The following is a 16,048-nucleotide window of genomic DNA, read 5'->3' as shown; positions in this document are numbered from 1 at the left end:
GTCTTAAGCAGTTGCCTTTATTACTGCAGCTATTTGCTCAGAGACATTGGGTGCCGTGAAATGGAAGGAAAGATAGTCTTTTTTTTGGAAACTATTCACATTGAAAATATGGAGGGTGTTTTTTGATATAAGTTTAATTTGCAGTGCTGATGTATAATTGTGTGTATGCTAAATGTGAACAAGGAAATTCATAAGCATTGTGCAGGTCGCTGATTCATTAAGTTATGTAATGCACAGTTTTCTTTACATAAAGGAATGAATATTCAGGTCATGTGGGAGTAGTACAGTACATATGGCTTGTTAAATCTGTGTGACATGTAGAAGGACTCTTTAAAGCATGTCCGTTCAGCTCTCTGATGTACAGCAGACACTCGGTTTGACTTCAGGAAGCTTTGAGGAAAGGATGATTTAAAGAAGTGAAAATTAAACCGAGCCAGCAGGAAGACGTACAGACGCTGCAGCATGTGATGATTTCACTCCAGACGGGTTACACTTCCATTCTGAAAAATCTGTGGGTTGTTATTATGTAAGGTTTGCTGTGGTAGGCAGGTGAGTGGTGGGATGTTGTTGCTTTCTTTTCCAGAACTGAAGGAATGCCAGTTAAGAGGTAAACTCCCATGTGACAGCACCTCAGAAACTCACGGCCTGCAGTCACCACTCCCTTTTTTCAGTCTTCAGCCCCCCCGAGCTGCACTTCATCGAGGGTTATATACAGTAGCTGACATGTTGATGCAAGACTTCTCTCTTCTCTTGCACAAAACAGAAGTGATCACTATAAGGTGCATTTTGTTATTAGCAAGTCAATAGGGATTTAATTTCAGAGAGAAATAACCACAGAAACTGCTATTTAGCAGATCAGTTTACTGTTAACAACAGTAAAGAAACAGCAGTGTGCATTTGAAGAGATGCAGACAAAGTCTCTTTCAAGGAAAGTCTTTTCACTCTCTAGCTGTATTTGCAATGCCTAATGAAAGCTATTTCAGCAATCCAAGCCCAAGTCCTGTCTGATGGAATGGGGAAGTCCTGAAACCTAAAAATTGAATGAAATTCGGTATTAACTGTCCCATAAATGTTGCTCAGATAGCATTAAAGAAAGCTAATATTTCAGGCTGAGCCAGCCAGTGTGCATGTGTGTTCCGAAGTGAGCATCTCTGTTTTTATGGCTTTTTTATTATGACTTTACCTACTTTGTATATCTGAAGTCTTTGATGCAGGTTTAATTCGATATAATGTAACTGGCTGATATATTGACAGTAAAGTACTCCTATTTACATTTGATGCACACATACTACACTATAAAAAAATTTAAAGTTGAGAAAGCTTAAAAGTTTAAGGCAACCAGCTTTAGGAGACTTTTGAGTTTTCTCAACTTGTTTTTGTAGGAAATCTTTTTGTTTTTAAACAACTTTCTGTTGTTTAAGGTTAATACAGTAAGTTGAGAAAACTCAAAAATGTCCTGAAGTTGGTTGCTTTGATTTATTTATTTTTTTACAGTGTATGCGCAACAAACTTTCCGTCTATAGAGAAATATTGTGGTCAAAATTCAAAAGTGAATACAAATTAGCATTTCTTTACATTTCCAAATAATTAACATTCTTAAAAACAAAAATGAAATAAAAATTAAAATTTGGGACCTAGATGTTATTGTAAAATGTTATATTGAAAATTTAATTTAAAATGCCTTTAGATAGAAAATAGGATGTAGAATTATAATTAATTGATAAAACTAGAAAAAATTTTTATACAAATTTTATTTAAAACTAGTGTTAAAATGACTATATTTGTCAGTTTTAGCACAGTTTCTGAAAAAAAAAAAGGCAAACAAAAAAACCTTTTTGGCTGAGATTTTCTTTTAGCAAGCCACATAAAGCTGGACAATGAATCAACAAATTACTTTTTTGGAGGTAGTTTTTCTACATAGTAGTCTTGGAAATTCAAGCAGCGGTTGTCAAAATTAGCAACGTGCAGCGAGTTTGAAGTGAAGAAGTTTGGACGAGAGAACAGAGCCCTGAGGAAGGATGTGTGTTGGGTAGCCGTCCTAAACACTTGATTGCATAACATTGTGTACAGAGCAGAAATCCTGCCTAAGAAAGCAGGTGGTCAGGACAATGACAGAGGGCTAAAGGTGATCTGGAATGTGTTTTGACTTCAGTTTCTGGCTTGTAGCTCACACACGTTTACTTCTATAGTAAACCAGTGACCTCAAATCAGGACACAAAGTTCCTGATCTCTCCTCCCCTCTCTCCTGGAATGAAAAAAAATGGCTTCAAGGAGCAGGAAAAGTAGGAGTTGCTCAACAGCACAGCTGAAAGCGGAGCCTGAAAGCAGCACTTAAGCAGTAATAAGGAAGAAACTGGCTGCCACAGACACAAACACTTGTGCTAACACACCCACATCTGTAGGACGTGCACACACACGCCGGCTCTGAGTGGAGGAAGGTGAGGGGCACAGACACACCCTGCCGTTCTTGGATCTCTCAGCAGAACAGTCTGGAGTTCAGTCATTCAGCTTCATTCATAGCTTGTTGTGTTGTTCGGTCTTGAAATGGATTAATAAAGATTGGCCGTGATCGTATCCATATTCTTCTGCACTGGAGGGATATGGCCATACATTCAGGTACAGTACTTGCACTTTTGGATTTTTATTTTTAATGTTAGATGTTTGCTGATGTGAATGAAGTCGTGTTGAGGCGTGGTAACCGTGAGGTTGAGGTTTATCGACTTTGTTTAAAAGCTAAGCCCACTGTTTGTGAAGTACTGCTCAGGATTTATTGCTGTCTGAACTGAGGTCTAAAACACACGAAACCACAACATTTACTTAATCCTGAGCTCAAGCAGTTGACTGTTGAGGTTTTTAGCAATTAAAGATGCTTAACATTTTTGTGTGTTTGGAAAATAACTGGGCTTAGGTTTGCAGATAAATACTGAAGTAATCAAACAGTTGTGGAATGTGGCTGATTAATTATTCTCCAAGAATATCCGTTATACATTTAATTTTAACTTGATCCTGGATCTTGACAACTTTATTTTTTATTGACAACTTTAGCAGTTTTTTTTCTGTCTGTCTGTCAATCTACCCATCTATCTAATATGTGTGTATGTATACACACACACACACACACACACACACTATTATACTATTTGTTAATTTATTTTTTTTATTTTTTATTCTTTAATTTATTTTTAAGTTTTAATAATTCAGTTAGTTGCCAAGGCAGCATTTATTTTCTTTTTTTACTTAAGTGTTTTCAGCTTTATTTAATTAACAGAAGTATTTTTTTTGTTATATTGTTAATGAAAAATTAATAACTAAAAATGAAATAATTGAAAATTATAAAAAATAAATGGATAACTTAATTATCAATACAGGGCTGAGAGAAGGGGAATGCCAACAGGACGTGACCCAGATCGGACTCAAATTTCCTGAGCATCACAACAACTTTTTAGGACCCTCTTTTGCACATAAAACTTGCAAAAAAAAAAAAAATGGAAGAATGGAATATAGGCCCTATATAACCTAAAAGTCATTCATTCACCGGTGACACACCCCCTAAACCCAGAGTGTCCAAGCACACTTGTACTACTTACTTCTACTCTTTCTTTGCTTTCGTACTTGACACTCTCCAGAATGATATGCTATAGAAACAAATATGTGGAGAGCCCACCCTGGAACTGCTCCAGCTGCACGGGGAGGGATGTGTCAATGATAGGTCTCTGTTGTTTAAACCAGCTGTTTTCTCCCTGAGGTCTGGCAGTGGAGCTCAGAGCCTAGAGGAAAAGACCAGACTCCTTTTGGGACAGAATGTCTGAGTCAACAAGACAAGGAAACGTACCATACCATGTTTGATGCTACATTATAAATCAGATCCAGGCCAAGGAGGTTTCACAGAGTCCTGGCAGAAGTATGCGTAAAGAGTGATTGATTATCTGCGAAAGCCCAGTCCTCCAGATGGAGGTGCCTTGACTTGAGATATTAGATAAAAGACCAATTATGTGGACTTTTTGTGGCAGTCGCCATGAGATCCTAACATTGATTTTTAAATGCAACTGATGGATTGATCGAAGCTCTCAAGTCGTTTTCAGTCCCGTTGCTACAGTTAATATTGGATAACAGTGCTGTTTCTGTATAAAGGTCAAGATTTAGACCGTTAATCCTGTGCAAATGTATGATTTACATGTCGTATTGCATCATTATTGCTTTCCAGAGCACAGTTACTCTGCCGTGGGTCTTGCACTGACTGTCTCTGGGCTGCTCTCTGGTTTTCTATGTTATGTAACCTTTTCGGATTGCTTGCCAAGTTTAACTCCAGCGTGCTTACACAGGCCCTGAACATAACAGGAAGGAGGGAGGAAAAGAGAGCCATTGCTTTGCATTAAATAGACACGACCCGCAGCTGGCCTTAATCCCCCAGCAGTCTCTCGGCTTATCAAGGCATCTTCTGTCTTGCATACTAACATGTCAGGTGAATCATAACACTGGAAAACACATCTTGCTTAGTGTGGTGATAATGATGAAGTGACAACAAGGCTGAAATCAGGATGGATGGGTATTCCAGGAGCAAGGAAGCTTCCTAGAATTCTCTGGCTTAGTTGTTAAGAAGTATGTACTACTTGCAGGCACAGGCAGAACCTTATAATAAAGTGGCCTTTATAAGATTACATCAGTTTAGCTGCTTTGATTTAATTGATTTGCCCAAGTGCAGTATGCCAGAACCAATAATGCGCTCATGTCCCTCAGCTATGAAAAGTGCTTTGTCAGCTAGACACATCCACAGTACTGTTTGCTTTTTCACTGCACCACATCTACATAGCAAACCCAACAGCCAAACTCAGTGTGTCCCATTGATTTCAAACAAATACATAGATAAATTAACTTTAATATATCATGATCCAAATAGTTGTAAGCTAGGAATATATATATATATATATATATATATATATATATATATATATATATATATATATATATATATATATATATATATAGAGAGAGAGAGAGAGAGAGAAATATTTTTTAAATAAATTAATACTTATATTTAGGAAGGATGCATTAAATTGGTCAGAAATTACTGTATATTTATATATTCTATTTCAAATAAATGCTCTTCTTAGAGATTTCTGTTTATCAAAAAATTTATCATGAATTCCTTGAAAATAAGCAGCGCTTAATACTGTCCTCAACAATTTCTTGCGCACTAAATCAGCATATTAGATTAATTTCTGAAGGATCATGTCAGACAGAAGATTGGAGTAATGCTGCTGAAAATTCAGAATTGGCTGGCAAATTGCATTTGATTGAGATTTGTCATCTTTTAAAATATTAGGGCTGCAACTAACGATTATTTTGATAATCGATTAATCTGTCGATTATTTTTACGATTAATCGATTAATCGGTTTATGTACTTATATTTTAGTTTTTTCCATTTTTTCCCCAAGTAAATTATTAATAAATGGTCTTTATCATTCAGCATAGATTTAAGAGATTATATATGTCATATCCTTATCAAAAATATACCTGGAGTTGTTTTATTGTGTTAGTAATTCTTTTGTTGAACTCTTCTGCAATCAGAACACTGACCCATACTCTAGCAAATTTCACAAGGAGATTTCAAATAATGTTTTCACCGTGGCAGTCCTTAGAGCTCCTAAAGTAGTTTAACATCCCGAACGAAGCTTATTAAGGAATCTTTCAGAACATATTTTCACGAAGAATAAGGATAAAACAGAATAAAATTGCAGTGCATTGTATTTTATTATTTACTGGGAAACAGCTTTATAGCTTTTGCTGTGAAATTGTAAACAATCCTTCAAAAAAAGTGCCAATGGCATGAAACCTGAATGGAACTCACAATTTAAAGTAAAATCCATCAGAAGGTTGTCCAGAAAAAAAATGGGACACACACAAAAAACCTGCTGTGTGAAAAAGAGCAGTGAATACTTAGAAAAAAAAGTGCATTTCAAATATCTACATTTACCTCTCTAATTCAGTCATAATTAGGCTGCACGACTGAATTTTGAACTGGTAAACGACAAACTGATCACAGAACATGTTTGTAAAGCTTTAAATGTTAACTGTTAAAAAGCAATGTTATCAGCTTTTACGACTAAACATTTGCAAACAACATTGTACTGGAGAATCTGCACAAATGAAAGTCTTAGGGGCCGTTCACATATCGCGCCTAAAACGCTTCTTTCCAAAGCGCTCGCGCAGAAGCGCCCCTGAGGCGTCTGCCTTTGCTAAGCAACCTCCTTGCTCTCTCCTTGAAGACGCGGAAATTTCAGCAAAGGATAAATGGATTTGTAGCTCAAAAAAATCGCTTGCAGTAGCTCTGCTACTAAATTTATTTCAAAATGGAAATCCATATACAACTATGATCAGCTGTTCCTTTCATCTTGACTGAGCTTTTAACGTTGTTACGGGAAAGGATGAAGCTGATTGGTTAGTTCTTGTCACATGACCCGCGGTGCGGTTGCGGCATTCTGAAAAGTTTAAATGTTTTTAACTCGATGCGGTGCGGTGTTGGAAATAACGAACTTGAGCGCGCAAAAGACGCGATATGTGAACGTCCCCTTAAACAGTGCAGTAGTGCAGAGTTTACAGGTTACTCTTCTTTTTTAAAGGCTCAATGTAAAGTACTCCCACATCACGCTGAATGCTGCAGACATAGACATCATATGATGTCTATGGCCGCAGAGACGCTGCTCGGGAAGCACGTGACATAAAACAAGGCCAGCTATTGGCTATTCGCTACTTCTCCTGTTGTACTGGCTGAGTAAAACCTCCGGTGGCTCATTACTGCCACACTTTGGTCACCGCAGATTTGAAATATGCACGAAATGAGCCGCTTACGGCAAATAAAAGTTATTTAGCAACGAATCGATGACTAAATTAGTTGACAACTATTTTAATAATCGATTTTAATCGATTAGATCGATTCGTTGTTTCAGCTCTATAAAATATTTTATATTTTATTGCATATTTAAAAAATGGAATGTCTTTTCACATTTGAATATTTTAAGTTATCATATCTCACTGTACTTTTGGTTAAGAGTGTTGAAAAAAATATTATCTTAAATGATATTGATCCTACAAATCCGTATCATTTAGTTTTATTGTTTATGTTGGAGCTTCAACACAGGAACACGATGGAACCACTCCTATCAATTGCTTTGTTTTGTCTGTTCTTGCCGTTCCAGCTTTCTGACTGAATTGATAGCATCCACTGACTCATTCACATATCAACAGCTGTAAACTGATTGATTGCACATGATTATATAGAGAACCTTTTGTCACAGACCAATTTGTATCCTTGTTAAATCTTTCCATGGAATTTCCAACTGATAAGGAGTTCAGAATTTGGTGAATAAATGCTTTAATTCTTATTAATTCACTGTTGAAGTAACAAAAACAGTAAACGTGTTGTGTAAAGTCAGAAAGTGACAAGGATTCAGAAGAGACTTAACTGACATAAGTGACTCTCCCTTAACAAGTCGAGACAAGCCAGGTGTAAATACTCATATAGTCATTTTTCACGTTTAAAAGAATGTGCATTGTTTCATGGCAATTACTAAATGTCATCAGTACAGATCAACAAAACAACTGTGTCCTAACCGGTCACAGTGTGACAAATTCACAGCAACAAACTATTTCTCCTACGCAGTGAGCCACAATAATCAGAATTATTAGAGACTACCAGATATGTTTTTTTTATGACCAATAAGATTTATTTTTGGTTATCAAAAATCTGTTTATTTTTGGTTATCTGTCCAATAACAAATATGCAGAAACTTAAAAAAAATTTTTTTATATATATATATATATATATTTTGTTCTGCTGTTTAATTAATAATAATAATACAATTTGTATTTCTGCTTTGTTTTTATTATTATTATTTATTCATTTTTTTGTACAGATATATTTTGTTGCTTTATTGCAATCACATCTGGTATTTTCTTTTTTTATGTTTTAACCCTGTAAAGCATAACATGACATAATAGTATGAAAAATTATCATATTTCATACTTAAGGCTTTTAGAACTCACATAATGATATGCAAAATATGAAGCTCATACCCAAGGATCAGAAAAACACCTAATTGAGCAGAAATATGCAATTTGATGCAGTTGCAGATATTTATACGGCGAAAAAATAAAATGAAATTCTTGTAGTTTGAATCAATAAAATTATTATAACCATATAGCAGACTAATGATATTTAAATGTTTAGTTTGTTTATGATTAATTCAATTGTGATTTTATTCAAAACACAGAGCAATGCGATCCAATGAGGACTGAGAGATTAACAAATATGTTTCTCAGAAGCCTGATGCATTATTTATGAAACTAACATTTTAATAGAATCTTTAAATATTACTTATGAGTTAAAATATTATTGTTCGTTTACTTTTATAAAAATCTGATTTCATAGAAAAACGTGAACGTGACCTGAAGGGAAATGTTTTTAGAATTTTTAGAATTACTAAAAGGCATTTTACTTTCTAAAAAATGTATAAACCATCAGTCAGAAAAGGCCTTATAAGTCTGTGTATTAAATATAATACAGTAGGCTTTATAAGGTTAAGGCACCTTTAAGGAAACACTGGAATGGAATAAAATGCTGTTTGTTTCATCATGAAACATCATGTTAGATTGCCAAAACAATGAAAACAAGAGTCAAGATGCTGAAAAAATAGGGCAGGAGGTAGAGAGGTTTGGATGAAATGATTTCAGAAGGATGTTATGTAACAGGCTCACAAAAACAGGAGAGCTTGGATGTGAAAATCTCTTTCTCTCTCGTTCCTCACATAACCTCATTTGCTGAGCTCTTCTGCACTTCAGCAGCTTGTGTTTCTTGAGTCAGGCAGCTGGCCTAATTTTCCATATGCTCTCTTTCTCATGCCTTCACTTTTTACTCTTTTGAAAACTGTTGAAAAGTGTTGTATTGGGGTAAAAACTGTAAAAAGGTAAGAAGGCAGAAGCTGATTCTGAAAAAAAAACAGAGCAGCATGAATGCAATAGAAAATCAACTTCTCCTTTTTAAGACTGTGGAAATGTTTAATGACTTGATATATTTCAAAATAATTAGTGGTTGTTATGGAAATCTTAAATCTTAAAATAATGTTGTAAATATAACAGCAGCTGCAAAAACTCAATTCGGGGCTACACCCTAAGTTAACTTTGGCCAGTAATGATCAACCAGCAATGATTCCGACAGTCATAATGGATTGTTTGCATGCATGTAATAAAAACTACGTGGCATTACTCATTCAGGTGTTTTTGATCAGAGCTTGATAAACTTTGACTTTATTATCTGTGGTGCTTTATTTGATAAAGGCAGAGTTTTGTATTTTTTGTGACTTATGGGTGTGGTATAGGCTGGCAGTAGACTTCCTCTGTGGTCAGTGCTGGGCCCTTGTGGTCAATGACAGCATGAGTGTCAACTGCTGTGAATTCTCACTGAGTGTTGATGACAGCAATGAGCTCGTTGGCTAAAAGCAAATCACGGTAATGTTTTTGTCTCTGGGGAGTCTGTGCATAGTGGTCTTCATTTCCCTATAATATAGAAAATATTATATGATTGTTTACATTAGCATATTTAATCTGAACATTATAGACAGTGGCCAGAAGACTTTTATTAAATATGTGAACTGGATTAGATAAGACATGCAGGAATTCTTAAGGGCTAGTTCACACACAAATTATGTTGTCATAATTCATTCACCTTAATGTCATTTTTAGATTTAGATTTTTTTTTATTTTGTCCAGTGTTGTTTTGGACTCCATTGACTTTTAAAGACAGTTGATAAACTGTATCAAATATTTTCTTTTGTTTTCAGAAGAAAGTCATACAGTGCAGAGCAACATGTATGTGAGTAATTAATGACAGAATTTTCATTTTTGGGTGAGCTTATCGCTTTATATCCCTTTATTTTCAATTAATCCATCCTTTAGTGTTTTGCTTTCTGGAATTCTGTTTTTGTGTGTGTTTATTTGAAAATGTGTGTGCGTCATGTTTGCAAGAACTGTATCGCTGGGATAGCAGTGGGTAACCCTATCCAGTGCTTGCACAGGTGATACTGAGCTGAATATAGAGCCTTTTGGCCAGTTGGCCTTACTATTTAAAACTGAGAGAGGACCCGGGTGGGGGAATGAGGGGGTTCGCCAATAGTCCAATAAGTGTGATGTGTGTGAGCCTGTCAATTTCTGACAGGCAAACGCCTGTATACTTTATCTGCAAGTAAGAAAGGAAAGGTCAAAAGAGACCAACATTCTTCTTCTGACCCCCTTCCTTCCACTCCATGTCTGTGTATAAGTGAAAGTGTTGTTACCGTTAATGAAATCTACATTATGAAATAAAAAGTAGCACTAACAATTGAAAAAAACAAAAAAAACAATTCATGACTCCAAAAGTAAATAAAATGTGTTAGTTGGAAAATACTGTGAATATGCTTAATTCATTTGATCTCTACATTTGAATTCATTTTTGTCTACAAAATACATATTTTATTTGCAATTTAGCAGAAGCTGTTTTAGTATTTTTTAAAACATATTTAAAATAAATGAATACTTAATTCTACAATTAAATGAAAATGTGTGATGTGGGTGACTTTTTTTTCTTCAGTAGAACACAAATTATGATTTTTAGATTCAGTCGTTGCAGTCTCTCAGCCGTGCAATGCATGGCAAATGGTAACAGAATCTGTGAGAGTGAAAAAAACATGCACACACAAATCCATATTAAACCCTGCGGCTCATGACGATACATTGATGTGTAAAGACACAAAACGATCGTCTGTGCAAGAAGTTTTTTTTTTTAACCTCTGATTCACGTAATGTCTTAACTGTTAGAACTCTTGTGAATGCACTTCACAGCATAATGCAAGAAGAAAACTGCATCATGCGCCTGCTGCTGTGAAGCTGTACTGTATTTTTTATTACATAAATGCAGCCTTGGTGAGCATAACTGCATCAGCTTACCTCCCATATATTCTACCCTAATAAACCAGTTAAAAGAGCTGAGAGGGTGAATGGGGGTCTGCCAGATTGTAGAGAGTAAATGACAGCTGAGCTGAAGCAGTCATTGGCACTCAGCAGAGCCTCCTCTGTGTTTGAGGGTGAGAGACATGCTGTTCTGTGAATGTCTTCTGCTGAGTGCAGAGCAGGCTATGTGCTCTGCCGTCCTCACCTATGTGCTTTAGCTTCATTTTCTGCCTCTGCCTGACGTAGCTGCAGAGCCGCTGCATCCACCTTTGAGAACCAAAGGAGACAGAACCGTGGATCAGATTTTGGATGTGAAAGAAACCAAGTGGAAGCTGTCTGTTCTCCAATTGTGTGATTTGAAACACTGTAAATACTGTCATTGTGGACTAACATACCTGTTAAGGAAATCTTGCGCCGTTTTCCTCACTTTGGACCATTAATGGAATATCAGTTTTGACTTTGACATTTGCAGAGACTTTCAACACTGGATCCAAACATGCTGGACACAAACCACTGCCTTCACATCGATACTTCCTCTTTTGGGGATAAACCAATCCGAAATGGTCAAGATAAGTTATCTGTGAGTCTGGACTGTGACAGACATGCATATCATAGCCTCAAAGAAGGTGGGCATTGTTGTTTTTGTGTTTTTATAGAGTATAAATGAAGCACCCCCCAGGTGTGCACCCAACTTAATACATTGAATTTTGCTTCATTAGCGTTTGTCCTGAGTCTTAACGTGTCAGACCCGATTATTCTAGTGTCTTAGTGCTGAGATTAACCCAGCTGCTTGTACAGAGCCAAGAGTGAGCAACGGTTGACCTGTAAACCCTGCCAGGCCCGGGGGCTTTGAGGACATTCATCAAGAGGCATGTTTAATTAAGACCCCAGACACACAGGCTCTTGGATTAACCCAGTTGTCTGCATGATTTGTTTTCTTTTTTCCTTTTATTTCAAGACCTGGATGTTGACACCACACTTTCCAGGTCTCCCTCGGAATTTTCCATGCTTGCGAAGAGAAGATGGAGAGAGGGTTGGCATTTAAAAGTGTCTGATTGATTTACACTATCAGGCCAAGTTCTCGGAGAGGTGCAAGAGGGCTTGTGTTTCTTCTTCAGGGGGTGCAAAAATAGTGCCTAGAAGCTCTAAGAAGTGGATGGTCAAAAACTGTTCTTAAAGTGAAGTGGGAATAGGAAGAATTTAGAACAAATAGCGAAACTTTTCATATTCAGTTTGCAAGTGAGAACCAGAGTGGGTGTACTGGGATTTTATGGGAACTTGTGACAAAAAGGGGCTCTTAAAAAAGGCTGATTTAAAAGTACAGGATTCACATCCTCACAGCTGGTCACTAAAGCGGTAACCATTGGTTTTGTCCCCTTACGCACTTCCAAAAGTGGTTTTCGCAGTAATGTCATAGAAGAACAATGTTGTGTTCCCCAAAGAAACTTTCAGTGAACAGTTCTAAAAAAAAACACTTTTTTTCTAGGTGTGAAGTAGAGTCTTTTCCAACGTCAAGAAACTTTTGTGCAATGGAGTGCTTCCATGGATGTTAAAAGGGTTAGTTCACCCAAAAATGAAAATTCTGTCATTAAATACTCCCCCTCATGTCGTTCCAAACCCGTAAGACATTGATTCATCTTCAGAACACAGATTAAGTTATTTTTGATGGAATCCGAGAGCTCTCTGACCCTCCATAGACCGTAAGGATACTCCCATGATCAAGGCACAGAAACGTAGCAAGGACATCGGTAAAGTAGTCCACAAAGCAGCGAGAATACATTTTGTGTGCAAAGAAAACAATAACATAATTTATTCAACAATTCTTCTCCCCGAGTTACAGTCTTCCACCATTTTGGAGAGTACCCCAGAATGTAATCAGCATTGTTTACGTTCAGCATGCACGCTCTTTCTACTGAATGTAAACAACGTTGATTATGTTGATTTTCATTTTTGGGTGAACTTACCCTTTAAAGGCTCTTCATGGAACTACTAATGCCAATGAACCTTTATTTGTTATTTTACTTTATATAACAAAAAGGAGTGTTTGGTTTGTCTTGGCATGCGTAGCTGATGTTCTGGTTTCTTTATCCCCAGACGTTGTGACTGTGAAGGTCAGAACAGCTGACTGACTAGTGCACATAAAACAATGCCATGTGGTTGATGATGTCATTGTGTCAAAACTGGCAGGTGCACGCTTGCCTCTAAAGCCTCCTGGGATGCCATCAGTACTCACGGGTAGGGAAGTAACGATTAACCACGAGCCGGTTGAAAATAGATTAAAATATGTGACGATTCAAATCAGTTGAGATGCTAAACAAATCGCGATTCAATTAGAGGGTAGGAGTTTATATGTATGTATGTCTGAGGGGAACTTACTGTCTTTAGAAAAGTTTAGATGGTGTTTTTTTTTTTTCGTCTTAACTCTGTGTAATGCGTATTAAAGTTCATAAGTGCAGCTCTGCTTTGTTTACAGTGGAAACCAAGGAAACAGTTTTAAGCGCCACCTACTGGTAGAGAGTGAATCTGTGGCTCATTCAGCTTTTTTGCTGTTTCTGTTTCATGCAGATATTTTTTATGTATAGTTTCACAAAAAGTCAAATAATTCTGTTTTTGCTCAAATTATGAAACTAAATCTAATTAAGATTAAAAACTGCTTGTGTTGCAAGTATGCAGCATCTTTGTTTGGCTCATGATTAAAATGCTGTGGTTGCCTCTCAATTTTTATGGAAAGAGCACAGACAGCCTTATTTTGTTTATATGAAGAGATTTCTTTTTTTTGTGTGTTACATTTATATTTAGATGTTTAAAAGATGCTTTTATCCAAAGCAGCTTACAAATGAGGACAATAGAAGCAATCAAAACCAGCAAAAGAGCAATAATATGTAAGTGCTATATAAGTATATTATTATAGTGTTATTTCAATTTCACAAAGAAACGTGCAGCATTTTGTCCAAGCAATAATAAAAGGAAAAATTTAATTTATTATTTGTCAAAAACAACGAATTATACTATTTTGTAAAAAAAAAACTGAATCGAATCGCGAGTAAACTTATCCCTTCTCACGGGTCACATCCCTCCTGACATGTCATTTGACGTAATAGTAACTGTAACAGCTTTTTTTCACAGAAAAAAACAATAAAACACATTCCTTCTGTCTTCACACCACCTTCTTTATAATCATTGAGCAACTTACTCAGTGTGTTGTGCCAACCACGTAAGTTCCTGATTTGAAGAACGCATATTGCTTCCCTCTCAGTTTGAATTCAGGAAAGTAGTTGAGTGTAGTAAAGGGGAAGTACGAAAAACCAAAACCAAAACAGACCCTCCCCTCAGCATTCACCCTTTAGTTAGCAAGAAACTGAAAAAGAGTTCTTTCGAGCTCTTGTCCTGACTATGTTATAGTCATCTGGCTACAGTTGTCCTGATGTTAATATCGAACCTGTCATTCTCTGAATCTGAACCCCTTTCCTCTCTCCCCATGCAGTTCTTCAGCTCAAATTACAACAGAGAAGGACGCGAGAGGAGCTGGTCAGCCAAGGAATCATGCCTCGTAAGTTTGATTTTACTCTTCTAGTTACCAAGCATCACGTGTTTGCATCACACTTTTTGCATATGTGCATTGACTTGCCACAAAAGCAGATTGCAAAGAATTAATAGTTTAGTTTTGGCAAAAGTTTGTGAATATATGCATAGCTGCTTCATAAAATATTTGGGCACTCAAGTCAATTTATAAATTTCTTGGCAAAACCTATATAAAAATTTCAAGCCAATGACATTTATAGTAATACAATACAATAATATTATGCAAAATTATGAAATCAAAGCAAACAATCAACATGACAAAGTCTTTGCTGAAAACGCTATCTTCTTTATGCCTTCTGTCCTCTGTTTGATAGTTTATACTTCTTTAGCAAGTAAAATAATTGTAAAAATGTCCACCTTTAGGTCATGGAACAATGTCTGCTCCAAATTGCGTATTTTTTCTCAGTGGGCCTTTGAATAATATTAAAATGCATTTTTTATCCTGAAGTATGAGCTCCAGATTTTCACTATATTATACTATAGGAGCCATAGTAGCCTGATGTATCAAATATGATACAAAACATAGAATCTGTATGTAACTTTTGTTTTTTAAATATATATGGTCTTATCTTTTCTATTGTTGTCAGACTTTATGCAACAAATTGTTAATGTGTTAAACTATACTTTTGGTTACTGAGAGGACAATCCCTTTAAGACCAGTTGATTTAAAGCAATTGCAAAAATGGTCCCCTGCGGAAAATCTCTTGCATGTTCTCAGATGCCACTTGCATTTATATTTAATATGCTGTGACATTCATATATCAAATGTAAGTAAAGTGTCCAAAATCCTTTTAGGGCCACTGTATATTCCCAAGCCTAGGTGTAGTGACAGTATTCTAAGATATTTTTTATGCAATTTAGCCACATTGGCATGCAAACTCTTGATATGGCACTATTGGATGGTATGTAAAAAGTTGCTGTTGTGGTGCAGCTATGGCCGCAAGCATTTCATGGTACTATTCGGATATTGCAACATTCACAGCCTATCATTTTACATGAAATCGACAATGAAATGGAATATTTCGACAATGCTTATGTAGTAATCAACACCCATTCAAAAGCAATAATAGTGAGCCATCTACATTTATGCATTATGCTGCATATTGCAGCATGAATGTGTTTTGCTTATAGGCTCCAGCAGGCATTAATGGATGGGACTGTTCTCTAGATGCGGTCTGGTATAAAAGACTGATTCTTGACTCTTGATTGCCTACACACAGTCATTTTGAAAGGGCCTGTTGTTGTGTTATCAGTTGGATCTACTTCCCCTATTGTTTCCACTTCCTTATTCTATGTTCTGCTCATCAGTTGAGAGGATTTGCAGTCTTCACACTGTGCTGTCTATGTGGCCTCTGTGGGAAGGAGGAAGTGCTCAAGCAGCTCTAGCTTTGCTCTTTAAAAGCGACAGCCAAAAACTAAAATGTATTACAGGATTACATTAAGATTTCCTAACGGTTTAATGTAACTTTATGAGGGTACAGTTGT

General features: G+C 36.3%; 1 protein-coding gene across 5 annotated transcripts in view; it reads left to right on the top strand.

Moving 5' to 3' along the window:
* LOC132122181 (myocardin-related transcription factor A-like) overlaps window positions 1-16,048 on the top strand; it is a 28,992-nt gene that overhangs the window by 1,911 nt on the left and 11,033 nt on the right. Inside the window, exons 1-2 of one of the 5 annotated variants that reach the window (XM_059532145.1) lie at window positions 2,451-2,616; window positions 14,466-14,531. In XM_059532145.1, the coding sequence (XP_059388128.1) occupies window positions 2,601-2,616; window positions 14,466-14,531 (82 nt within the window). In that variant the 5' untranslated portion in view covers window positions 2,451-2,600. Of the gene's footprint in view, window positions 1-2,450; window positions 2,617-11,156; window positions 11,608-14,465; window positions 14,532-16,048 lie in introns of those variants that run through there. The other 4 variants (XM_059532141.1, XM_059532144.1, XM_059532142.1 and 1 more) reach the window with 4 other exon arrangements.

The sequence above is a fragment of the Carassius carassius genome, chromosome 40 (genome assembly GCF_963082965.1).
Source record: "Carassius carassius chromosome 40, fCarCar2.1, whole genome shotgun sequence".
Taxonomy (NCBI): Eukaryota; Metazoa; Chordata; class Actinopteri; order Cypriniformes; family Cyprinidae; genus Carassius; species Carassius carassius.
Note: the sequence above shows the minus strand (reverse complement) of the source record. Positions and strands in the feature narration are given on the sequence as shown.